General features: G+C 41.4%; 2 protein-coding genes across 4 annotated transcripts; both read right to left on the bottom strand.

Moving 5' to 3' along the window:
- Window positions 1-6,921: 6,921 nt before the first annotated feature.
- slc25a46 (solute carrier family 25 member 46) lies at window positions 6,922-14,302 on the bottom strand. The gene is made up of 8 exons (XM_080419746.1): window positions 13,858-14,302; window positions 11,887-11,929; window positions 11,691-11,748; window positions 11,472-11,549; window positions 10,906-11,006; window positions 10,182-10,238; window positions 9,940-9,997; window positions 6,922-9,296 (listed from the first exon to the last, which is right to left on the bottom strand). The coding sequence occupies exons 1-8, from the start codon at window positions 14,099-14,101 to the stop codon at window positions 8,703-8,705; spliced, it is 1,233 nt and encodes a 410-aa protein (XP_080275872.1). The 5' UTR covers window positions 14,102-14,302; the 3' UTR covers window positions 6,922-8,702.
- Window positions 14,303-15,347: 1,045 nt separating this feature from the next.
- pja2 (praja ring finger ubiquitin ligase 2) lies at window positions 15,348-26,892 on the bottom strand. 3 transcript variants are annotated; one of them, XM_080418855.1, is made up of 11 exons: window positions 26,815-26,892; window positions 24,043-24,151; window positions 23,875-23,947; window positions 22,725-22,870; window positions 21,660-22,240; window positions 19,930-20,055; window positions 19,521-19,733; window positions 19,329-19,434; window positions 18,425-18,530; window positions 17,339-17,451; window positions 15,348-16,921 (listed from the first exon to the last, which is right to left on the bottom strand). In XM_080418855.1, exons 2-11 carry the CDS (start codon window positions 24,145-24,147, stop codon window positions 16,784-16,786), a joined length of 1,707 nt encoding a protein of 568 aa, XP_080274981.1. In that variant the 5' UTR covers window positions 24,148-24,151; window positions 26,815-26,892; the 3' UTR covers window positions 15,348-16,783. The 3 variants fall into 3 exon arrangements, with proteins under 3 accessions (XP_080274981.1, XP_080274980.1, XP_080274982.1); XM_080418854.1 differs by having other exon boundaries at window positions 19,521-19,741; window positions 19,932-20,055; XM_080418856.1 differs by lacking the exons at window positions 24,043-24,151; window positions 26,815-26,892 and having other exon boundaries at window positions 19,521-19,741; window positions 19,932-20,055; window positions 22,725-22,866; window positions 23,875-23,943.
- Window positions 26,893-27,298: the final 406 nt, after the last annotated feature.

The raw sequence follows: 27,298 nt of genomic DNA, 5'->3' as shown, positions 1-27,298 counted from the left end.
AAGTGACTTGTAGACCAATGTAGAACTGCTATTTTAAAAATAAACGATTTAAAAATATCTTGACTTTTGGAACATTTTTGATTTTTTTTTTAACAACACAAATTGAAAAATAGCCTATCTGGGGGGCGGGGCTGTCCCTGGCACAAAATATTTTCAGAAAGGGGGTCTGCGACTGCGGATATTAATCTGGGGGTCCTTGCCATGAAAATGTTTAGAACCACTGTTTGAACGACATTAGGAAACAAGCCCCAAAAAACCCGCAACCCGCCAAACTACCGATTATTTACAAGCAACTTTACTAAAAAAAAGAAGCCCAAAGTCGCTTATAATAAGCGGACGTGGCAACGCTGATCACGTTGTCGCATGAGTCACAGAATAGGATGGGTCACCGGTTTCGGCGAAACACCGAGTCCGTCAATGTGAGCAGCACAGGGAGTCTCTTCAAAATAAGAACGCTTCTATGGTCAGAGACCGTTGTGTTTTTTCTGCTGGTTGCATTAAGTAGCTATAAACAGCCACTGTACAAAGTCAATAACGATATTTGATTGAAAGTGAATGAATACATCCATTTCATTGGATTAATTAATGAATTAATCGTTTATTTATTGTAATTTTAAGGCACCCGGGTCACTTTCTATAACCTTTATTTTGAAAGAAAGGCCAATGAAACGGAAGCCGAAGGCGGGGTGGGTGAGGCTGCTTCCACGACGTCACATGATGAGAGCTGTGAGGAAATCATTCATTCACACATTCTCGGAATTTCAAAATGTACTTAAGTAAAAGTACAAAAGAGTTGGTATCAAAATATACTAGAAGTACAAAGGTACAAAGTACTCATTATGCAGAAGTTCAAAATGTATAAAAAAAACTTTGGAAAATAATGGTTAGTGTGTTTTGTAATAATAATCCAAATCTACAAAGTAAATAGTAACTAAAGTGTTCTAATAATTGTAGTGGAGAAAAAAATAACAATATTTGCCTCTGAGATGTAGTGGAGTAAAAGTAAAAGTATAATCAATTGGAAATACTCCAGTAAAGTAAAAGTATCTCAATATACTTAAGCGTAGGGTTTTTAACTGATTGTGAAACAGCTGGACCTCACAGGGACCACTGTTGTGTTGGGTGGGGAATGGGATATATGGGCTAGTATTCGTTTTTTGGTAACACTCCCATGTCTAGTATAATGCATTATAAACATATTTATAATGCATTATAAATGTGCTTATAACACTGTATTAATATAGTTATTCTCATCATAATGCTTAAGTTTATAACACTGTTTCTCAACCAATGGTCCACGGACCACTAGTGGTCCATGGCATTCCTATCATGGTCACCCTTATTCCTCTCTTACTTCATCCAAACTTATATATATTAAACTCATGGTAGCTGATATACTGATTTGTAACTTATGAGTGAGCAGACACATGCAATTAAATGGGCACATATTTCCTAAAGGGCACATGTTTCCTAATAATGATGACTCAACCAGGCAATCCAGTCTTGAGATTCTAAACTTGATTTTCAGTGGAATTCCCGGGCCGAATTCCTTCCTGGTAAGTAACTAACCCTGAACGTGTAAGTTTCACAACATTAAACAACACTGACTCGTCATCTTAGGTCACCAGACACCAGGTCAAAGTTAGTAGGCCTACACTGTTTCTCAACTAGAGATCCACAGACCACACTAGTGGTCCATGGCTTAATTGCAGACCGGTCCATCATGTCTGTCTCCTCTTGGCTATAGTGGTGGACACTCAGAGACAGTTGTAATGGAAGTTTTGGATGTTACTTGAGTAGGTTTCAAAGACCAGGAAGAGAACGCAGGACCGCATGTCAGGAATCTATTTCTCCTTTATTAGACGTTTGATTGATTGAATACTTCACTAGCAGTTTGCAAAACAAGGCACAGGAAAGTACAGTTCAATACAAGGTCAGCTAAGCGGATTAAAACCCAAGAAAGACTATGGCTTGTTTCCATTGGGGTCCTTTGTACTCAATTCATAGAGACATTTAATGGCAGACAGATATACACTACTATGACAAACATCATAAAAACTGTTTGAAAACAGAAAAACTAAAATATGTACAGTAAACAGTTCAGGGGGGCTTGGCTTTGACTTTTACAGGGGCCAGTTTCGAATTGCAGCCACCTGTAGGTACTCTTTTAGAGCGGTTTTGAAGGAGAGTAGGGTTTTACACTCCTTCACAGCTTTTGGTAGGGCATTCCACATTTTTGTGGCATAGCAGGAGTAACGAATTCAGACCCTTGTTAGTGCCAAATCTGGGTTGAACGTGATCAGTGGAGCTACCCCTGGTGTTATGATTGTGGACTTCCTATACGTTTTTGAAGTACTTTGACAGGTACATGGGTGTCATATCGCCGTAGTGTATCTTGTAGACCAGGCCCATTGCAAGTTGCTGTAATCTGTCCTCAACCCTGAGCCATCCCACCCTAGCAAAGAGAGCAGGGGTTAGATGAGTCATCATCACAAGTACAGCGACCCTGTCGTCTCAAAGTGGTATTTGCCAAGCGCCCCATACAAATGTGTCACTGACCTTTTATACCCTTTACAGAAGCAACCAGAGCAGATGGTCACTTCTCCTTACATGGGAACTCACACGTGCAGTCGGCATCTTTGAATAGGTTTTACGGGAATCAGCTGTTTGACCTCACATGATGAGGACTGTGAGGAAATTATTCATTCACCCATTCTCACCCTTCTCCAGTGGTGGAAAAAGTACTCAAATGTTTTAATTTAGTAAAAGTATCAATACTGCAATGTAGAATTACTCTGTTACAAGTAAAAGTCAGGAATTACAAATTTACTTGAATAAAAGTACAAAAGTGGTATCAAAATGTACTTAAAGTACAAAAGTACAAAGTACTCATTGTGCAGAATGTCCCAAGTTCAAAATGTATTAACAATATTTTGAAAATAGCCGATCTACTAGAGCAGAGTAGGAAGCTCCCCAACTTAGAGATTGACAAGTATATTAAATGAATCAATACCATAACGACTCTCATATGAAATTTGTCCACCACACAGACTCGTGTCAATTTCTTGCTCCAACTTTGCCCGTTACATAATTATTTAGGTATGCCACGGTGGAAGTACCACTGTCACAGAGATCAGTAGTTAACAAAAGGTAAAATACTTTTTGCTTTTACTGTAAGTTCTGGGAATTCCGTGTACATGTGAATGAGCTTATCCTCTTTTGTGGTTAAGCTTGAAGTACTGGATTTGAAGTATAAGCCTCCTCAAATGACCACTGATGATGATGATAATGTCTTTAAGTCCCCTGTCTTCATATCGCACAAATACCAAGTTACTAAGTTTCTATAAATAAAACAAAACAAAATGATGAAAAATGTATGTTGACTTTCCTACAGTACATTACTGAATGCATGGCCTGGGACCACATGCAATACTTTTACAGCCCACCAGTGGTCAGGGACCACCAATTGAAAACCCCTGATGTAGCGGAGTAATCGACTCATGGAACCAAATAGTATTACTTTAATTATAATAATGATCATACTACGATGTACTGTCTACGACTTCAGCCATAGTAGATTGGGTTATTACAGCATACTTTAATATAATTGACCAAAAAGCTTAATGCTCTTTCATAATTAATACAATAAGGGCTTTTGACTCTTGACTGTGGTTTAGCAAACCCTGCACTGTAGAACATGCACCGAGCTATGTTGTGACTAATCCCATGTGTCTATGAGTCGTACTGTCTAACATTTGTAATTTTACATCTAACCTGGACTAAAACTAATTAGTTAATTTTCACCCTCAATCACCACTCAAATCCATGTCTGTCCTCAAGCCATAACATGCCATTTGTCATTGCACTAAATACATGGGTAATGCAACGCACCCTCATTAACATCATTAACATCAACAACGTCATATTCACTCAAAAACAACAGCACTGGTATTGGTACTGTTTACTGCAATGGGGTTCAATTGCCTGCAGTATACTGCTGATTGTTTTCACATTTACCTGAAAACCCATATTATTTGCACTCAATTGTCACTAAACGGATTTTAACGAAGATCACCTGAACATTGGTGGATCAATCAGATATACAGTAGATGCATGTTTACAACTTGAATGTAGAGATGATAATGGTAATTTATTTGATGTACTCTGATATTATATGAAAGCATCAACCAATAACTATTTGATTACACCTTTAGCATATGGATGCTTTACTCTGCAACCACACTGTAGCATTTTATACATTTAAACATGTGCACTAAATGGAGGCTTTTTGAAACAATGCTCATCAACTTGAGAAAAACCTGAATTTATGCTGATGGCACCAGTGTTTTTGGTTACTTACATGTTTACAACATGAATGTATCATCCTTTATAATAGCCTTGTCCTCTTTGCCCTGTATTACATACATGCACACAATGCCACAACTCTGTCACCACATGCAATGTTAGTCGATTTCATTTGTACTTTAAGTTTTGACACATCACATGCAGTGGTGGACAGTAACGGAGTAAATGTACTTGAGTACAGATTCTGAGGATCTGAACTTTAATTGAGTATTAGATTTTTTTGATACATATTACTCTTGCTTGAGTACATTTCCAAGACAAATATTTGACTTTTACTCGAGTATATTTCTAGGAAGGCTATAAAGTACTGAGTACTTTTAAGCCCACTCCACATCCACAACAATGTTTCGCCATGCATGTTGCAAGGAGTTGCAACATGCAACTACTTGCAACTACTTGCAACCATGCAACTGCCATTGGGGTTAAGGGACCCGCATGCTACCATTTTCGGTGGTCACCTTATCACCTTATCACCGCGGTGGTGATAGAGAGAGCTCTCTCTATCATAGAGAGCGCTCTCTCTATCACCTAAAAGGTGATAGGGTGACCACCTCATTTGGTAGCATGCGGGTCCCTTAACCCCAATGGCAGTTGCAAGGAGTTGCATCGGTGTGGTTGACCTTAAAACAGTTGTGTTGCAAGGAGTTGCGACTAGTTGCATTGGTGCGGTTTGGCCTTTAGGTTGGCTTCTTTTTTTTTTCCCTAAAATGCAATTGGCCTAACTTCTGCTCTCACACTAGCCGTGTTTCTGGCTTCCCCCTCCGCTCGCCTGTTTGTTACATCTTAAGTATTTAGTTCTGGTTCCTCAGTCATTTCTATGTTTTTATAGGTGTTTCTGAAGGCTTTGTATAACATCTACAAGCAAGCACATCAGTGCATGCAGTGCAGGTGGTTTCAGAGAGTTACAGTACTTCTCTGAAACAAGAGTTACAAGGTCCTATAAATTCATTGTGAAAACATTACAGCAATTCATTGATATCAAAATTAAGAAATGTACTTCTACTTTTACTTTTACTTGTACTTTAAGTATTTTTTCAAAGCATGTACTTTGGAATACTTAAGTATATTCAAAAACAATTACTTTTTTACTCTTACTTGAGTAACATTTTGACTGAGCTACTTTTACTTATAGTGGAGTGAATTTGACCAAGGAGTATCTGTACTCTTACTCAAGTACTGGGGTCGAGCACTTCGTCCACCTCTGACACATGCATGCTGATTATTCTTGGATCAGAACCATGTCATTTAGTTCTGGTTGCTTTAGTTTTCAAATTAAAGTGGCTTTGAGCCAGGTCATGACAAGCTGACAAGAGTAACTAAAGAGGTGTTATTTTCATTCAATTGTAAACCTTGAAATGTTTTTCAGATCAGATCTCTCAGGATTCAGATGAATAAAAAACAGTGATCAGAGCAGAGTTTCTTTATTTTCTCTTTATTTTCAGACCTTATAGTGGTTAGTTGTGCATGTGTGGATCTACTGTATGTGACACTGCATGTCAAACAGTTTAATCAAGGGACACAGGTGTACGTTTGCATATTTTTTATCTTGTTTAAATATCTGTCATGTTCTGTGGATGATGAATGGAAAAGATAAAACAACATCACATTATTTGGGCAAACCACACTGTCAAGACAACAAAACGATGTAGAACTATCGCTCCAAGATCAGTGACAATCGATCCAGCTGTGTAACACATCATAAGTAGTTGACATTGCTTCAAAATCATAAAGGACTCATGCCTGAACAAGGTCATCTCACTTGCCAAATTGACTCCTCCATCCTCACTTCTCATCCTTGCCTCATGTTGTTAAGTGGCAGGAGCAGAGATGTGAGGATGGGAAAATAAGAATTGGGAAACTAATCTCTTCCAACCTTGCAGTCTATATAAAATTTTACAAATCAGTGATATTATGGTAAAACTCCCTTTCCAAACTTCCAAAATGATTAATCCTAGTATACAATCAAGTTCTGAGTGAAAGGAGGAATTGGCAGATAATTTAAGGTGTAATGTGTATGTCGCATTAAAATGTGGGAGTTCAGCAAATTTAAGTTTGTGGAGCAAGAACAGTAAAATGTCTTGAAATTAGAGATTGAATGTGAGATGTATGTGAGCAATGTCCAAACTTCATCATGAATCTACACATTTGTGCCAATAGTATACTGTGGTTGCACAACCACACTAATTTTACCACACTAATATCACATTCCCTCAGATAATAATGAAATAATGAGGCACAATAAAATAAAAAAGTAGTTCCTGGAAATCTCCCCCACTCACTAATAGCGCCTGGATGCTGCAATATGTAGTCCATAAACAGCGATTATATGAATATGAATGTTTTCATATACATTCATATTCAATGTTTATGAACTAATATTGTGTACAGTCTAGCAACACAACTGTGAATATATTAATCAATTTGTACAGTCTATCAACAGTAATTATATGAATCAATACTAGTACTATTGCTACTACTACTAGTACTATTACTACTACTAAACAATGCCCACCCAGCCCTCTCAGGGAGAGAAATCAGATGCTCCAGAAACAGAAATCATCAGCCAAGGGTTTTATTGGATCATTTAATTTCAACCAGTCATGTCCTCACCAGTCCATCTCAACAAACATCCAACAACATCTGAGGCAAAACTAGTCAGTGCAGTTCCTCTGTGCCATACTTTCCCATTCCCATCCCATGTTTACATGTTTATTGTTCACAGAATGGACGGGGGAGGGCGTCTCCTCTAACGAACCCTGTGTCTCTGCGTGAGTCCAAACCACATTTTTACGGCAAGAGAAACGCCACCCATCGCCCCGCAAACGACACATTTTGAAATGTTAATAAATAAACTTGGATTTCGGTTTTACAAAACAACTATTTTTTTTCGTCTCTTTTTTTACAAGATTTCACAGAACACAAGATTCAAGCGGTGATCGGCAGCTTTGCACATGACACTGTATCTCTCCAACATCCTTCAGAAGGCATTAACTGAACCTCAAGAGTTCAAAGGACTTTACCTGTGTACTGTCAACTATCGACACATTTGTAAAATAGAGGTTTTCTGGTATCATTTGGTGATGTGTTATGGATAATTTGTATCCCTGCTTAATTAGAATTTAACTAGCGTTTTTTTTATGATCAATTGTTTAATGGTTTGGTGACGTTTTATGATTAACTGGTTTTCTGAGTACGGTGATATTCTATTGTTGGTTTTACATCTTTTTTTATTGTTAATTGCTTTTCTAGTGCTTGCTTCATTTCTACCCGGTGACATCTTGTGGTTAAGCTTTTGATACATTTTACGACATTGTATCTTTGAATCCATTCTAAAAGAATGGCGCGTGAAACAGATGTTTACAGAGCGAATGACATCTGCGTGAAATCGATCCCCTTCTTCCCGGTTGTGACCTCTGTGTTCTTTTTTTGTGGTCTTTTGGAGCAAACTTTAAAGTCATACTGTGTAACTTTAGCAACTAAACCAAAGTTATTTTTGATATAATCTGTATGTATATATTTCACAATAACCATTCCACATAAATGAGTTTGACAGCTTCTCAAGCACTATTAAACATTGTTTTTATTCATGTATTTTACAGTTAATAAATACCGTTTCTGACGACACGTTGTTGCTTTACAAAATATCCTTGGGAGCTAGGACCCTGCAGCATTCCTTTTTCAGCGCTCCTTCCGTATAGACAAATGCTGTAATGACAACGGAGCTTTACAAGAGATGTCGCTAAATTTAGACTAATAAAATGAATGTTACACAGTATGACTAAAACCCACCCAAGCGAGTGATCAAAGCGATTCGGGGGAAAAGTGCGGGAGTGTTGGGGGGGGGGCTTTGGAGCAAGAGAAAAAAAATGCGTACGTGTGAATAGAACCCCTGGCCTGCACAACATCTGTACAGCCAGAAGGTAGATGGACGGTAGCCGCCGTCCAGCTCACTGGGCTGCTCTTAGGGATGGGACGATAATCGTTATTATCGTTTATCGTGATGAAAAAACGTTTACAATAATCGTATCGCGGAGATTCTAAGTTATCATGAAATTGTCTTCCATCATACACTAGGATGAATTAGCCTTTGTTGAGCTGCAAATTCAGTACAACTTCCCAAAAATAGCAGATCTACAAAACGCGTTGTGATCTTGTAGATCTGCTATTTTTGGCAAACATTCCCCCCAGGATGCTGGGGATTCAAGTGCTTTTAACAAAAGTGGCATTTTAAGTTTTAAGCATATTTAGATTTTCGGGATAATACCGTTAAATCGCAAAAAAAATGCCACAATTATCGTGACATGTGATTTTCAACATCGTCCCATCCCTAGCTGCTCTTACGCATGGTCCTGTAATATGGCCGCGTACACCACCCTGGTGACCTGCAGCACGGCCGCGTGCATGGTGTACTGGACCACCAGCGCCCCGAAACCCTTGTAGAACCCCAGGGTGCCCTCCTCGCGGCCGATGGCCGCGGCGCAGTCTCTCATGCCCTCGTATTGCGAGTTGATGGGCAGGACCTCCAGGCCCAGGTCCGTGTTGTCAATGATGGTGCGCGTGCCCTGGACGCTCAGCCGGTGCAGCACCGTCTCCAACGGGTAGAGGACGGCGTCGGCCACCAGCCCGGCGGCGAACGACGCAATCAGCTCGGGGAAGTAGGCGTCCAGGATCGTCTGCGGCGGGCGCTGGTGGTGATGCTGGTCCGACGACGACGGTGGCTGCTGCTTCCTGCGGCTCTGGATGAGCCAGAGGACGAGCTTCTGGACGGCGGAGGACAGCAGGTACCGCAGGAGGCCGTGGAGGAGCGTCGGCCCCGCCAGGGACAAGAGGGGGAGGAGCCTTTTGCTGTGCGGCACGCCCATTCCCACGACGCGCCCCACGCCCTCGCGCACGCAGTCCAGCACGCCGGGGTTGTCGCGGATGATCTCGCTCTGGGAAGAGGGGGAGAGAGAGCAGAGATGAGAGGCCTACAGTGAAATATGGTATAATAGGATAGAATGCAGTGGAATACAGAAGAATACGGTATAGAATACAGTGGAATACGATAGAATGCAGTGGGAATGTAGTGGAATACAGTGGAATATGGTAGAATACAGTGGAATATGGTAAGATCAGTGGAATTCTTTATATCTTCAGATATTGTAACAATTATTTTTTGTAAAGAGGTTTTATTTAGACAAATACTAGGCAGGCAAATCATCTACATGTCTCCAGATGTTACACCACCAGGGGGCAGTTCTGTACCAAATTCAGAGGTGTCTCAATATGGAATGCCCATTTCCATCTAGTTCTAGTTTTAACTTTGACTTTACTTATACAGGTGAAATCCCATTGAGATAAAAGATTGTATCAAGATTGGTTATTGAGATACACGAACCAATTGGTTACAACTTACAACGGAACCAATGAATTTCAGTGGAAACACTCTGAAGCGGTTCTAAATTAGGCTGGGGGGGGAAAGAACGGAACCGGTTCCACTCCGGTGACAAGGGGGTACCAGTGAGACCAAACATGAGTGTGCTTGCTGGCTGACATAATCTTATATTTAATATTAGAGTAGAATATAATAAATACCTGGACTGTCTCTATTAGACTGGCAGAGTAGAACGGCATAGCAACAACATACGTCAGACTGAAGAAAGACAGAGAGACGGAGACAGAGAGAGGGAGAGAAGTGACAGAGAAAGGGAGAGACATTAACCTAGTATAACAAATGAAAAGTATTTGTTATATTGATTGATTCATACAATATTTGATATTCAACAGTCAATGTGTCATATACATTTCGTATTTCATATCCCACATTGAATATTTACCCCTTAAGAAGCAAATGTCCAGCAACTTGTCTGAGGTTCCATCGATGTGATAGTTCTCTAAAACACACACACGCACATGCACGCACACACGCACAATTATCATCATCATTATTAGTAGTAGTAGTCAGTTAATAACCCAGTACAATACCGTGGCAGTATTATAATGTTCAGACTAGGCCTGTCCCCGACTAAGGATTTCTATAGTCAACTCTGATCGACCAAATGTTGCCTAAAGTCGACTAATGCAAATGTATTTATTTTTTAAACTTTTTTCATTATTATTATTTACTTTTTTGCATGATTCGACCAAGAGATTGGCAGTCGACTCAGACTCCCTCGATCGATTAGTCGACTATTTGACTAATCGAGGTCAGGCCTAGTTCAGACAATGTTTGTATCATCTCAGGAATATGTCCAGAATCAGTTCCTTTTTAGTTTTAAAGACACCAAAATCACATTATAGTTACATTTCTTTGTGCCTTAATTATTGCAATGGTGTTTTAACATGTCTTAAGCAAAACACCCTCAATAGGCACAACAATTGTACAGAACACTGCTGGTAGACTTTTACTAAAACCAGGAGACATGTTCTAAATCAGGGGCTAAAGAGGGCCCAGGAGTGGGGGGAGACAATGTAATATTAATCTATATATAATATGTAATCAATTCAATAGTCAAAGGTGGTCTGGTGGCCCTTAATGACATGGTTATATTTTGTAGTTACCGTGGTAACGGAGTACACTCACTGATGATTCCCTCTGTTCCCAGAGTGACTCCCTGAACAACAAAAGTACTTCCCATTCCTTTCCAGAGCGCCTTGGGACCCTGAAAATATCAAAAAGTACTGCATAGGTACATTTACCACAAACTACTGTGTCAGTAGTTCTACAATAGAATACAATACAGGATTAGACTGACTTATTTCAATACTACTTCATGGCTTTGTTGCACAATGCCTTTCACCATCACGCTTCATCAGGTACATTTTTGTACCTGATAACACAGGAGTGTGCGGTTCCTTCTTATGAAGTCAAGGAAGGTTTTACTCTTACATACTTTATTGCCTTGAGCAGCACCTCCTGGAGTCTGGATGTGCATGAGTGCTCTCCAATTATATAGAAATATATAGCTATAAATATGTATACTGTACTAAATTAATCAAATCTAATAATAAAGATAAACAATGTGTACACACACACACACATTTATTTCATTTAACTTGTAGAATTATGTAGAATTATGGAAAATAGAATAGGAAAATAATAAACACGATTGTCTGTGAGCACGTACCTGACTTTTGGTTATGTTGTACATGACGCTGACTGCCGTCATCGGGGAGAGGTGGTAACAGCGAGCGTGGTAATTCACCTACAACAGAGTACACACAGAGTTAGCCGTGTGGCAATACCATGAATTTGTATACCGTATATATATTTTTAAGTTTCACGTTAACGACTTGTGAGTGACTGGTTCTTTTAAACTTTAAACATGGATGCTGGTCTGACGTACCTGGCACTGCCTTCGAAAGACTACACAGGGGTGAGCGAGCACATTTTCTGTGAAAAGACTGGAGAGAGACAGGTAGAGAGAGGTATATTAGTTTATAATGTGAAGAGAGAGAGACAGTAATACTGTAACTGGTGCTACCATACTAACTCATATTATGGTACTAATACACTACAACAACTACTATACTACTACTCACCTCGCAAGTCCAATTCCAAAACCTGCAAATCTGTTCATTTGTTCTGTGGATGAAAAATGAATAAAGTATTAAGACCAAAAAGTACATTTCCTTCTGGATTAATAAAGTATATATCCATTTATCTATCTATCTATCTATCTATCTATCTATCTATCTATCTATCTATCTATCTATCTATCTACACAACCTATACAGTACACACAATTTACATTCATATTGTGTGTGCGCGTGTGCGTGTGTGTCTATGTGTGTCAGAAATCAGAATCAACTTTATTGTCACATCACAGGTTTACAGGTGTAAAGAAGTGGGTGAAATTCGATTTTATGCAAGTTCCATCTTTTTTGTTGTTTTCAGACAGAAGAAAAGTGGTGGGGCAGGGAGGGCAAGGAGAGAGAGTTAAACCGTGAAGAAAAACATGTCAAGGAAAGGCATAAAACATTAGGTACAGTATACTATACTATGTAGTATGTACATGAGGTTAGACATAAGGTGACACTTCGGTAGGTCCACATTAGCAGCAGCCTGCAGGTACAGTACATGAGATTAGACATGTATGTGCTTTCAAGCTACTGCTGCCAGCTAGGTATCATATGCACATAGTCATACTGCAACTACAATTTACAATTTAGGCATTTAGCAGACCCTCTTTATCCAGAACGACTTACAGTAAGCAAGACACTATAGGAACATCATGATCATTGTACATCATGATCATTGTACATGAGTACATTGAGGCAGATGATGGCCACCTAGCTCTGGTCCATAGGGTTAGGAGGAGAACTCTTAACTCTATGGATCAGGTCTAATGGCCACCCACCTATAAGGCAGGTTCAGCTCAATCTGTTTACTTTTCAACAAGCTTGTTACATCCCTAACTGGTGGTCTAGGGATTATAGGGACAATAACAAATATCCAGTGAAAATAATGGAGAAAACTGGATACAATGAATTCAGTGTTGTATTTTAAAGTTTACATTTCTAAAGAGTGCCAAATCAAAATACCATAAACTCACTAACTTCTCTAAACAATGTTAAACAAACCCTATTATAACAATCAAACAAAAATACAGGGGGTTGCACTCACACCTAACACTACAGTACAGCTGAACTGTACTGCTGCTTGCTGCACATTGGCAATGACCCAAGTTAAACAACTGACCATTTCTAAAAAACAAACAAGCTACCTACAGAAATGAGCACACAGCTACCGCCCAAAATGATGCCCACACCCCTGCTTGCAGAGGCTACAATCGCCTATGGCAGCAGCAGTAGCAGCCTACTAGCAGCCGTAGTGGTACCTAGTAGCAGCAGTCTGTGACAGGAGACAGGAACCACAATGGAAACAAAACCCTAGGGCTTTTTGTGTTATCCTTGTTTTAGCATCGTTGTATAATTGTACCACTGTACTATTTCTTTGCAAACTGTTAGTAAAGTATTCAATCAATTAATCAGTACTACTACTAGTGGCAGTAGCAGCAGTATTAGTAGTAGTATTAATAGTGGAATAGCAGTACCACTAGAACATTGGTTCTCAAAGTGGGGTCCGGGGACCCCCAGGGGTACTTGAGGGGGTTCCAGGGGGTCCCCAGCTAAATGATGGATAGGAACCAAATGGACCCTTATGGGTCCATTTGGTTCCATTTGTACACTCTCAGAGTTAAATTAACATTGATTTTACAATGTGAATTGGGGTCCCAGAGATATAAATGCCATTAAATGGGGGTCCATAGCCTAATGCATGTCAAACTGGGGGTCCTTGAAATGAAAATGGTTGAGAATCACTGCTAGAGCCGTAAAAAATCTTCTCTTATAGGTGTCCCTGGCATATCTTTTCACATGGGGGTCCGCGGGCTAATAAGTGTCAATTTGGGGGTCCTTGACATGAAAAACCACTGCACTAGAACCACTGCACTAGAAGTAAACAGTACTACTACAAGAGCGTTCGAATCTCTCCCACAGGATGACGCCTACCTGCCGGAGGCTGGGCGGCCGGATCGTCCATCCGCCCATCCTCTCCTGACGGGGTCTTCTCCCCGAAGTGCAGGTTCCGGCTCCCGGGGATGTCCGGCGGGGTGGTGACCCACTGGACGTCCTGCTGCCCGGCGGCCCCGTATGACCTCCCCGTGCCGCCGTAGACGCCGCCCGCCGGGTAGGACGGCTCGCCGCGGTATCCCAGCGCGCCCCCCTCGAAGCTGTCCGGTCGTCGCGAAGTCATCGCCACCGGTCGGTCGGTCGCCCGGACCTCGGATCGATCGCTTTCCTCCGGGATATATTTATATAGGTTCGAGTCCCGTTCTTCGGGATTCTCGCAACCGTGGTTCTGTCTCAACGCACGGGGGTGAAAACAACAACAACACGGTTCATTTAGGATCACTGGAGGGGTCTCTCCTTCGCCGCTTGCAAAACAGACACAACTGTCAAGGCTAATACCGGAAATGCACCATTGTACTTCCGGGTATTGCCGGCACTCATGGGATTTGTAGTTCAACTGTTTCAGTGGCAAGGTCCAAAAAGCAAAAACACACACACACACACACACACACACAAAAAAAAAAAAAAAATATATATATATATATATATATATATATTTTCCACACACACAATATACTGTAGTTCTTTATTTTAGGTAATGGTGATGGACTAGCCTTGGAAGACTATCATGGGTGTATTTTTATTGAGTCTGACTTACTTTCGTATCTGCAAATGTTAAAATCGATAAAATACATCTATAATAGTCTTGATCCAAGGCTAGTGATGGACATGATCACAGTGATTCAAAGTCACACTGAAGAAGATCTGTTCCAGCTGTTCAGCGCTGACATCTTAAGAGGCAAATATTGTACTTTTTACTCCACTACAATTATTTGAACTAACTGTAGTTACTAGTTACTTTGTAGATTGGCTATTTGAAAATAGCTGATCTTACCTCAAAACGCATTGCGTTGTGAGCTTGTAGATGTGCTATTTTCAAAAGACTTTTATACATAGACATATAAACATAATGATAACTTGTGAAACGGGATATTCTGCATGAGTACTTTTACTTTTGGTACTTTACGTATATTTTGGTGCAAATACTTTTGTACTTTTAAGTAAATTAATACCAGACTTTTACTTGTAACAGAGTGTTTCTACATTATCAGTATTGATACTGATACTAAGTAAAACATGTGAGTACTTCTTCCATCACTGAGTAGTAGTAGCGCCCTTCTTTGGGTAAACGAGCACACTGCCCGGCCATGGACACTGGACAGGAGGCTGTTTACGGTGCAGCCTTTGGCAGTTAAGATTGGGGTTCTCCACACAGTGGGGAAAAAAAACACCCGCTCATCCAGGACAATGATTGTGTGCTCCAGGGCTTGAAATGTACAGTAGAAATAGAGAAGGCATACATACTAACGTACATATACAGTACATACCACAATTGTAGGCAATGAAAATTCACAGTTGTGTCCTTGAAACAGCTTTTTAATGAGTTCACATATATGCATCGTGTGCATTATAAGCCGTGCATTTGATGCTGTCAACAAGCGAGTGCAAAGTGAAAGAATTTAACGCTCGACATTTTCTTTCAAATCTTTTTTTGTTTGTTTACATTCCAGTCATTTCTCTCTTGTCTCCAGCAGCAGAATAATGTTCAGATCCTCGATCAGATGACATTACAGTCAACCCAACAGCAAAGAGTACAATGATCAGATCCTAGATTAGCAACGTTGCAAACCAACCAAAAGTATTGTGAGGAGAGTAAGGATTAGGGTTGGGGATCCGGAACAGGAGGAACCAGGAGGAACCGGATCCAACATTTGGAACCGTTTCTGGAACCGGGTTTCGATCACACTGTCAGAGCTGGCATGTGGACATCATGTCTGCTATACAATTACAGCACCAGTGGTTCTCACACTTTTAAATTTCAACTCTGAGTGTACAAATGGTACCTCTGAAGATCTCTTTATCTAAAAGGTCTTTAGATCCTTTTGTAAACCACTTTTGTGTCCCAAATCCCACCTTTGTGTCGCTACAGACAAGGCAGCATCAGACGACTCACACTGGCCTATAATGACTGTATGAGGCTGCTGCTGAGAGCTCCGAGAAGCTCCAGTGCAAGCCAGATGTTTGTTAGTGTCGGGGTACCCACCTCTGCTCTGCTGTGCTACGTAACCTTATGTACAGGTTTATGTGTGTTTATGTGTAGGGCATCTGGGTCAGTAAACGACATAATCGCAGTCACAACGGACCCCACAACGCAGTTCTGTCAGGTTCTCCTCTAGACTGTGGAACCATTTGTGCACATGTTTGTATGTCAGAAACTGAACAATGTGGGCTATTTGCATATATTTTATTTTATTTCTGTTATTTTATTGTGTTGTGTTGTATAATTGTGATATGGGTCTCCCTGGGTCTGAAATAAAGATTGAAGGAACTAAATGGACCCATGAGGTCCATTTGGTTCCATGTGTACACTCTCAGAGTTACAGACCTGTTAGGAACGGCCTATTCCATTTGGAACGCCCTATAGGAATCGTTAAGAGGGGTTGGTTAAGGAACTGAACTTGTCAAAATCCTAAAAGGACCCCAACCCTAAGTAAGGATCAGATCCTATATCAGTGACGTCACAATCGAGTTCCCCGGGAGTAAGGAGAACAAGGATCAGATCCCGGATCAGTGGACACACATCACGTGATCCTGTGATCCTAGAAAGATCATGGAAGGAGGAAGCGATAGAACCAGAATGAGAAACAGGAGGAGGAGAGTGTAGAATCAGACAAGAGGAGTAGAAGGAGAAGGGAGGAGGAGAGGAAAAGGAAAAGAGGAGGAGAGGAGGAGATGGCCAGTAGAAAGAGGAGGAGCCATACAGCTTTAAGCCGTTGATCATTTATTTGGATCAGAGTCATCAAAGCTAAATTTCTGGATCTGGGAGGAAAAGCAGAGGGGGCGTGACCTCCGGTGCAAGGTGTGTGGCTTCCGCGAGATGGGGCGTGTCCGGGAGGGGAGTGGGCGGAGTCAAGACGTGGCGGCACACCGGGCACGTGCCAGACTGAAACGACAGATAATACGTATTAGTATAATTATTATGAATATGTATTAGTATCATTGTTATTACTTAAATATGCAAATATGAAATGTGAATTTGAAATATTATTCAATGTATGAGAAATATAAGAATAAATGAAAAATGTATTCTGTAACTAATTATACATATTCAGGAAATAATTGTATTAGAATTCATTAAAATATGGTATAATATGCGACAACCCCCCCGCTCCACTAGGTGGAGAATACATATATCAAATTATAGACTATATATTAATAGCAAATTGAAAGTGTTATGAATGTGTGTGTGAATGCGTGAATGGGTGAATGTAATGCACAATCTATGTAAAGCGCTTTGGATAAAAAGCGCTATATAAATGCACCATTTACCATTTTATTAATCAATGAAACATTATTTTACCTTTTGGAGCCACAAAGCGACGCACTGTCTGTGGAAACCATGGTTACAAGGCAAATGAGTGGACACCTCCCCTTGAATGTATTCACTACAGCAGATTGGACATGAGTCCTCCACTGGACACAAGGTACAGGGAGAGAGAGAGAGTCAATACCAGCAGTAGTGCAAGTTTCAAAGTGCTACACAGGATGCAGAAATAGACAATACACATATACTGTACATGCCATTCAAGCGGCACTATATTTTAATGAATGAAATGTAATTTTGTCCAATCTGTATGGTAGAGTATGTTGATACAATATAACTAATGCAATTGGGCGGTTGTATTTGGTCTCCCTGCTCTTCTATTGAGACATTTAGATCCTGTGTCTAGGTGAGACGTGACCTTTGACACCATCCTGTTTCTGGTTTGACACAAATTTTGACCTGAAGGTCAAGATTTAATTTATCCCCTGAGCAAGCAGGCCGGCTCTATTAGCTCAATGGTAAAAATATCAGCACTTGCACAAGCGACCATGGTTCAAATCCGGGGTAGCACAGTAAAGTTACATAAGGCAGCTTTCAGTTGGCTCATTTTTATTTATTTAAATAAATTAATACATTTAAAAGACATCCCTGTTGCAGGAAGTCAACTCGGTAGAGATGGACTTTTTTCAAAGCCGTTTACAGACTCCACTGATCTAACTGAGGGGGGAAGACGGTTTGATAGGGATGGAATCCTAACGACAAAAGCACAATCACCCTTGGATTTGCAGAGGGAGCAGGGTATAAATAAGATAACTTGGTTGTAATATTACAAGTACTAGCAGTAGTAGTAGTATATTAGTAACAGAAGCACTATAGTAACAGTCACTAGTCAGGCCTGCTGTGTGTCTTGCCCGTGCTCCAAAGCTACCCCCCAGCCCCCAGTTATTATTGAGCAAAATAGGCATACATGAATGAATGAAACCTACTGGACTTTTTTTTTTTTTACAAATTATTCTAGCAGGATATTTAGAGGTTGGAGGGCCCTTCTGGGTCCCTCCTTGACCCCCCCCCCCCCCCCCCGTCAGAGGCCCTGCTAACAGCAGTACAACTATCACCACCTACCAGTATCTTCGACGGTAATATGTGGCAGACAGTTTATTAGATGCTGATTGGCTGGTGGAGACGCTTGGTCAAACTCGACAGCCAAAGATTCCAGGTTAGCGAGTGCCTGCAAACACACACGTTCAAACATTAGCAGAACATCCATCACAATATCAAAATACCGCGTTCTGTGGTATTGAGTAAAACTGTAATGTAGCATAGAGTAAACTGTGATATATTTAACTAGAATATTCTTCTAGGGCTGTATACATTCTACATTTGTGTAGTAGTTATGCCAATTAATTCCTCCCCACGCACATTTCTGTATTGCCAGTGCCACTGCTGTTGTATCCTACTGACTAACCTGCCAGTGAGGAGCCTCCACCGGGAGGACGTAGGGCCTTACTGTCCTACTCCTCCCGCCAAACATTCCCTGCTGACAGGTGCCGCCAGGGTTGCCAGATCTGCTTATTATAATTTCCCTGCAAGATCTTATTTGAAAATAGCCGATCTACAAGCTCACAACGCGTCGCATCGCGACGCGTTGTGAGCTTGTAGATCTGCCATTTTCAAATAGCTGATGTATATGTTAAAGTGCTCATGTGGCCCATAGTCGCTTCTTTTGGGCTGGTTTTTCCTACACCTGGTTGCTTGTTTCTCTCACAGAATCTGGCAACACTGGGTGCCGCACCAGCCCATAGGAATACATGCAGTCACAGTGACAAATATCACCCTCCCCGCCCAGCTTCCCTCCCCCTGAACACGGGCAAATTGTGTTGGCATAGACGCCCGACAAAGCCGGACGCACCACGGTGGATTCAAACCCACGACCTCTGTGGTGGTGGTGGTGGTGGGCAGGGACTTTACCACTACGCCACCCGAGCGCCCTAGTAGTAGTATTCATAAGGACTTATTGAGTATTTACCTCCATGGCTTGTGCCAGCCTCTCCTCCAGGGCCATGTACGTCAGGAGTTGAGGGCCGACGTACGATATCGGCATGGAAACGCCTTCCGACAGATCGTCCAATAACCTAAAATACACGACGACAAATTAGGACAACGATTGCAACAAGCACGCCTTCAGAACACCTGGTCAGACAATCGGAACCATTCGGACCTCCACTCTAGTTCCAAGTCCTCGTCGCTGGACTCGTCATCCTCGTCGTCCATGTCGTCCCCCAGGAAGAACAGCCCCGGCTGGACAAAATGGCCACCGCCATCCTCCGACTCCTCGCTGCTGCTGCTGTCGGCTTCCCGGTGGCTGAACGTGAGCCAGGGCAACTCGCCGTCTTCCAGCGGCGGAGGAAGAGGGACCACTGCGGCCGGTGACCTGGAACCAAGAGGCAGAGGATCACAGCCAATCGATTGGACCTTTACGAGTGTTCAGCCGGCAGCACGTGAAAGCACCCGCCCCTCCCACCCGCATCTGGCAACCATCCCCGCCAATTACTACGGTCCTTTTGACCTCGAGTTCAAATAGTCATCCGCGAACAATGAGCACTGAATCGGGGTAAATGGAAACGTACCCTTCCTCTGGAACCGGGTCCCAGACAAGCTCCTCCTCTTCCTCGCCCTGGCCGAGTCCCGACAGTGTCTCCCAGCTGCTGCTGCGTCTCTCCGATGTCGAACCCTCCCCGTCGCTGATGTCGGAGCTTAAAGGAAAAACACAAACGTTTAAGCAGTGACGGCCTTGGATTCGGAACACAAAAAACTCCCAGATCCTTCCGGGGTTCGTTCTTAGAAAACACGCAAATGCTCCCTCCAGACCTCTGGCGAGGAGAATGCTTGATCTTGTACCAGAGAGAGAGAGAGAGTAGGCGTATCTTTTTGGAGATTTTGACTATGTCCAGGATTTGGGGATTACAAGATTGTCCATGAGGAGGAGAGGAACAAGAGAGGCAGATGTGACCTGGAACCGACCAGGGACGAGCTCTGGGTGCAGTTCAATAATTTGATGTTGCTGTCAAAAATAGAAGATCTACAAGCTCACAGCGCGTCACTTCGTACTCGCGCTGCAAGCTTTTAAAAAAAAAGTATTTTTCTTTTTTTTTTAAACATCTTGAAAGTGTTTTATATTTATATATATTTTTTAACACATATCTTCTCTTCTGGGGGTCACAAAACATTTTCAGATGGTGATCCGCGGCCAAATACATTACATATAATTTTGGGGGTGGCTTGGCACGAAAAAGTTTGAGAACAACTGATTTAGAAGTCATTCGTAGACTCATGGCCTTAATGGGTTAATGTGTTTCGGGACATGGATCAGCCGTGCCTGGAGGCTCTGGCAACACAGGCGGGTGAAAGGGGGCAAGTTGGCTTAGCCTGTGAAGAGATTTCTCAACAATGAACAGAGGGCAGCAGACAAAATCTCCCCCCATGGGCCCCAGATCCATCCGTTATCATTTTTGTATTCATAGGTTAAGAAGACCGACTAGGTTAAGAAGATCGAAAGATCCAATAATATCAGGCAGGATGCCAACTGTGTCACCAGTCTAGACCTACTACACTGCATAATAGTGTAAGGATCCCAACATTCCTTGTAAAGAAACTCCTTTTCTTGTAAACAAAGAAATAAATCTGTCTCTAAGCTGGCATTCAGAACATGCTCACGTAAATACCTCGGTGCATGTTATCATGCGAATCTGCTATTTGATTACCTTTCACATGCTGACAACGACGGCTTTATCAGAAAAGATACCGGCCTTCGCGGTTGAGCCATCTTGCAGCTGTGAACAGTTTTTACTACTTGTCAAACATAACACTGTATATGTACCCATCTGCATCTGTTGCTATTTTTAAGCTCATGTACATACTTGTTACTATATATGCTATATCAGTGGTGTGTTCTACCATGTTACACTATATACACGTAGTAGTATGACGTGCAGAATGTTTTGAAAAAAAGCTTGGCCCTCTACTAACCATTTAATCCATTGACCACGCGCTTGTCGAGCATATCCTATGCCCTCAGAAAAAAACTAGAACAGACCACTGTGCTATATGTTCAGTATACATGTACGGGTGTATATATATATTTCCACTCTAATCATCCCAGGGACATTAGATTTTTGCCCTGTTACTACCGTTGTTTTGTCAGCTCTTCTTTCTGTCTTCTTTACTTTCCTGAAAACTACAAATGACTACAAATACGGATTTACCCCCTGTAAACCTGTGACATGATGACAATGAAGCTGATTCTGACTCTATAAACCAGAGTCCAGTTTAGGTTGGAAGTTCATTCCAGTCCTGTCACCTGTTTGTATACGATGGGACGGACGCCTCCTCTCGACTCCTCCCACACTCCTCCTCCCCCTCCTCCCCCTCCTCCTCCTCGCCATGCCTTCGATCCAGTCTGGTAGAAGTCGACTGGCTCCGGGAGTGCTTCCGGGTCTTGGGTCTCACCACCGCGGGCTCGCTGTTCGGGACAGTGTTCGCAGTGCTGACGCAGCAGCTGGCTAGCCTGCAGCCACTGCCACTGCCAACGTTACTGCCGCCGCTTGCGCTAACGCTACAGCCGGCACCGTCCTCGGGCTCGTCCGTGCGTTGACCCGACGACAAGGTCGACCACAAACGGGTCGACCCTTCCTCGGGGTCCCTCCTGGCACCGGAATACGGAACTCGGTCAACAGTCCGAGTGCCGCCGATCCGGAGGGCCAGGCGCTCCAGCTCGGGGTCCGACCAGTCCTCCCCCTCGCTGGGCTCGTATGAGTCGATGCGGACGAACCCGCCTAGGGGCGGGTGAGGTCCCGGAGGCGAAGAAGAGCCAAAGAAGTCGTCCCGCCCTCGCTCGACGTCGTCTTCAGCCGTGGAACAGGAGGTGCTCCCGCAGGACTCCTGCAAGGGAGAGGAGGGGAGGGGGGTTATTAAATGAGGTGGATTAGGACACTGTTTCCCAAACAGTGGGTCGGGACCCATGGTTGGGTCGCGGAACAATTTTAATGGGTCGCGAGTAAATATCCACTTTTTTCGTATCCTAATTTTTTTATTGAAAAAAGAAATGTCCAAAACATTCAAGAAGCAAAAAAAAAAAGGAATCTATAATTTTTCAAAGGAATTTCATAAATTAAAAAAGAATTCCATCAGTAAACAAATTATAAAAGTTTAAAAAGTTTTGTGAAAATAGCAGATCTACAAGTAGATCTGCTATTTTCACTAGTTTAGGTCCCGGGGATATCCTAATCCTGGATTAGGATATACCAGGATGAATTCTATTGGATTCTATTCAATTGTCAACACACAGTCAACACTCAACACTAGCACGTGTCTACTGTCTGCTGGATTCTGCTGTCAACAGGCGTCAGCAGGACGTCTGACTGACCTCGCTCCTCTGTGACCGTTGGCCATCGTGTTGTCGTAGGACACAGTTCAGGGAGGGATCCATCCGCCTCATCTCTGTTTGGACGTTCGCTCGCTCGCTCACCAGGCGATGATTGGATAAGAGTTTCTTGGCCCCACCTTCTCTAACTTTCGAAAAGAAAATGGAATGGATGACCATAACAACAGTCAGATATTGGTAAAAAAAATTACTGGCCTAGAATGTGATCTACAAATGTATAGACTCAACGAGTCCCACAATGTCATTACTGTAATGATAGCAAAACCGTGTTTTAGCACATTGAGTGCCAGGTTTTTTTTAAAACAGGGTACAGTCAGTGCCTGGATTTTTTACCATTTTTTAACCTTTTTAACTCATTGAGTGCCATTAACGTGTTTCACATGATTTAGCGCTATGGTGCAACGTGCCATTAACGTGTTTCACGTGTTTTTGAAAAAAATAGAAAAAAACTCAAAAACAATATTTTTTTTTTTGCTTTTGAACCCAAGATATCATTATCTGAAGATTTGCAGCTCCATCCACTCCTTGTTTAACTTATAACTGAAAAAGGCTGTATCTCGCTTCCTAAGCACTTTTTTGTTACTTTGAAAAAAAAAAAAAAAAATTGTAATGGCCAGAAATAGATAATAATAATTTGGGCACTCAATGAGTTAAAGTAGTCACAAAATATTTTCAGTGATCACCGTCCTCACGGTGATCCCCTCATTACACACATAGAGGTCTCGTACAATCGGGGGATTTTTTTTAAAAACATTCGGTAATCCGTTCCATAGTTGCAGCCAGTTGAAAATAGTCAAAAATAGTTTAAAAAAAAGTACACAGGAGCCGAGATACAGGCTTTTGAAGTCATAAGTTAACCAGGAAGTGGATTAAAGTCTAAATCTTCGAAAAATGATATCTCCTGGTGCTGTTCTTTTAATATTTTTTTTCCAAAAACGGTTATAACCGTTTTTGGCACACCTCGTTTGGATTATGAAAAACGGCTATAACGGTTTTTGGCACTCAATGTGTTAGTATTGGTCTGTCACTCACTACCAATCACCTGTACAAATATACTATACTTATATTTGAAGGAGCCTATTACTATGACTCAGTAAGTAATAATTAAACTACTTCAAATATATTCTTTTACTTGTATGCGGTTCCATCAAATCACAGGTGTCCATCTGTGCTGGGCTGCCACGGTTACAGAGACTGTCTGATACCTAGGATGGAAGGAAGGAAAGTACAGTATTTCTTACATGTCTTTATTTTGGCTAATTTTGTCCAAAAGTCTGAAACTCGATGATGACATCACTACCTTGGAGGCGGGTCTGAAGCCGACACGGGCGTGGCGTCTCCCGTAGCGACGGCCGGTTGCCGTTGAGTATCCGATGGCAGGGCGGGGCCACGCCCCCTGACCCATAGAACTACAAATGAACAGAAGATATTCATTGATATGGTGCCTTTATCCAAAGAGAGAGAGATGTACCAATACCATTTTTTTCCTTCCCGATACCCATAACTTGTGTATCGGTCGATACCGAGTACCAATCCGATACCCGTGTGTAATTTAAAAAAACATCTAGGACAGTGGTTCTCAAAGTGAGGTCCAGGGACACTCAAGGTTCCTTGAGGGGGTTCCAAATGGACCCTTACAGGTCTGTAACTCTGAGAGTGTACAAATGGAACCAAATGGAATTTGTACACTCTCAGAGTTATGGGGGTCCTTGAAATTAACCCATTTAGACCTGGAACGCATCTGTGTCACTTTAGGTTTCTTTGGCTATTCAAAAATAGCAGATATACAAGCTCATAGCGCGATGAGCTTGTATATCTGCTATTTTTGAAAAATCGTAAAAATAAATATATTTTATTTTTTTCAAAAATCTGTTAGGATTTAGAAAACATTTTAAGAATCGGACTCAGGACTTAATAGGTTAAAAGGAACCACTGATCTAGAAATAAAAAATAAAAAAATAAAACGGAAGTGCAACATCAACTAAAGCATTCAAAATACCTGTAAATGACATATCCTCATGTGATAAATGATGTGGTATGGGATTGGCATAGACTGGCATACTATACACTACCAGCATTTTAGGCAGTATCGGCAGCTTTTCTGATACTACATTCACATACAACTTCACACACCGACAGATGAGGCAACCGAAGAAGAAATGAAATGGCTGCTTACATCTAACCTTTATATTTTACCATCACTGATAATACTTCTACAATACATTATGATATTTGGAAGCTTGTAAGAGCTTAGACGTCTCCACCAGGCCTGATTATAGCTATTGTTTTGATACGGCCTATCTTGTTATGGTTCAGTTTGTCCTTGAAGCAGCTACAGTATAACTATGAAATCTGCCCCGTGTTCTTGGCAGAACTACCGTAGCGTACCACCGATGAGTGTTACTGTACTTCTACCCATGATATCATGTACATAAAGCATAACCATCACCACCTAGAATATTGTCTCTACTCCTATGTGCCTCATCGATTGCTGATTGATCCAGAATTCCACGACACATCCATGCCAGGCAGAAGGCACCAGCCTTTTGATCGGGTGCATTAAAAAGGGTCAAGTGTCTAGCTCAAGGACGCTTTGACACTAATCCAAGGGGGAGCCATGGGGATCGAACCGGGCGCCTTCCCATTCGAATGCAGCCGCCCCTTATAATATAATAATAATTGTGTCCCCTTTAGTTGTTGTTGTTGGGGTATTATTTTGCCTAATACACTTGCACTGGAATTCTTCCAATGCATTTAGCCATCCTAACTATCACTAGGCCTGTCACAATTATTACATTTTAGTAATCGCAATTATTTTAGATAATCGCAATTATTTTTGCATATTCATCATAATCGTTTCAAATATTAAAAAAGCAGAAATAGCTTATCTACAAGCTTAGAACCCGTCACTTTGTAACGCGTTGTAAGCTTGTAGATCAGCTATTTCTGCTATTTTTTACAATTTTAAAAAAATATGACAATAATTTATTTGCATATTTCTGTTATTTCTCATATCTGCCCTGTATGATTACGAAGCTTAAAAGGCTTCATAATGTTCCAAAGTTCAATGGCCAAACACGCAATTAAATCGTGAGTCGCAATTATTTGAGTGACAATTAATTGTCAACTTAAATTTGTAATCGGGACAGCCCTAACTATCACTATAGGTCATTACAACTGCCTTTTTCCAAGGTGCTCTACAATGTGCAATGCATTCATCCTGGCACCAACAGATGAGGCTCATTGGAAACAGGGAGTCTGTCTTGCTCAAGGACACCTCAACACAACCCAGGAACCTTCCACATCCAAGACTGAGCTACCACCCCCATCAATGAGCAGTAGAACCAAAAACATGTATTATACAGGTCGAAGTGCAAACATTAGTACTAATGGTACAGTAGAAAGTAATAATAGTATTATTACTATTAATAGCAGTCATAATAGTAACAGAAATGATAGAAACAGTAGCAGCATTAGTAGAACCACTAATAATACTACTTCAAGTACTATGAGGGGTAGTACTATTTATTTACTACTGTGCAAACAATAGTAAACAGTGTTATTACCATTATTAGCAGTAATAACAGTAACATAAATGATAGAAATAGCAGTAGCAGTAGCATTGGTAGAACCACTAGTAATACTACTTCAAGTACTATGAGGGGTGGGGGTGGGGGTGGGAGGAGAATCCCTTTAAAACCTTTAACGTTAATCCAGGATATTGTTAGCATGCTAACACAACCTAATGCAGCTTATAGCCGAGGCTTTAGCATAGCATGTGGCTAACGTTAGCCCAGGACTCCCTGTTCTATGCTTCAGTATTCATTCCAATGACTTCATAGTTTATTATTGCTTTGAAACATTATTTATTTTCCATTGTTATTGTCTCTGAATACTTCCTCTTCGTAAGGCTACCAAACCAGCTAGCTTTAGCCATTCAGGCCAACAACAAAACATTATAATAAACTAATACAATATGTGACACTGTAACGTCAAAGTCACCCCAATGTGGACAGTGTACACTCTAAAAAATCAATCTGAATCTGTTTAAACATGGAGGTAATAGGTTTACCCGTTGATTGTTGATATTTCCAGAATGTTTTCAAGCTTTTTGGCCGTTTGTTTGTTACTGTTTGACTGTCGCCCGAATGATGACGTCACCTCCTTCTGTTTGGTTCGATCAGCTGGCAGATCCATGTCACGTTGCATTATAGCGCCATCTACTGGATGATAACCATAGAGTTATGATGATAACCATAGAGTTATGATGATAACCATAGTTATGATGATAACCATAGAGTTATGATGATAACCAGTTATGATGATAACCATAGAGTTATGATGATAACCATAGAGTTATGATGATAACCATAGAGTTATGATGAGAACCATAGTTATGATGATAACCATAGAGTTATGATAACCATAGAGTTATGATGATAACCATAGAGTTATGATGATAACAGCTCCATTATACTAGTGCAGACTATTTACAGCAGTGGTTCTCAAACATTTTCATGTCAAGGACCCCCAAATTGGTATTTATTTAACCGCAG

This window comes from Gymnoscopelus braueri (genome assembly GCF_963280865.1).
Source record: "Gymnoscopelus braueri genome assembly, chromosome: 22".
Taxonomy (NCBI): Eukaryota; Metazoa; Chordata; class Actinopteri; order Myctophiformes; family Myctophidae; genus Gymnoscopelus; species Gymnoscopelus braueri.
Note: the sequence above shows the minus strand (reverse complement) of the source record. Positions and strands in the feature narration are given on the sequence as shown.

Coding starts and splice junctions, on each gene's coding strand:
- slc25a46 (XM_080419746.1), bottom strand. CDS start 14,101: ATGACTTCGCGACGACCGGACAGCTTCGAGGGGGGCGCGCTGGGATAC. Junction 11,930..13,857: donor GGCCGCCCAGCCTCCGGCAG/GTAGGCGTCATC, acceptor TTTCATCCACAG/AACAAATGAACAGATTTGCA. Junction 11,550..11,690: donor TCTTTCGAAGGCAGTGCCAG/GTACGTCAGACC, acceptor ACTCTGTTGTAG/GTGAATTACCACGCTCGCTG.
- pja2 (XM_080418854.1), bottom strand. CDS start 24,147: ATGGGTCAGGGGGCGTGGCCCCGCCCTGCCATCGGATACTCAACGGCA. Junction 18,531..19,328: donor GGCTGGCACAAGCCATGGAG/GTAAATACTCAA, acceptor GTGTGTTTGCAG/GCACTCGCTAACCTGGAATC. Junction 16,922..17,338: donor TCGCTTTGTGGCTCCAAAAG/GTAAAATAATGT, acceptor CTGTCGTTTCAG/TCTGGCACGTGCCCGGTGTG.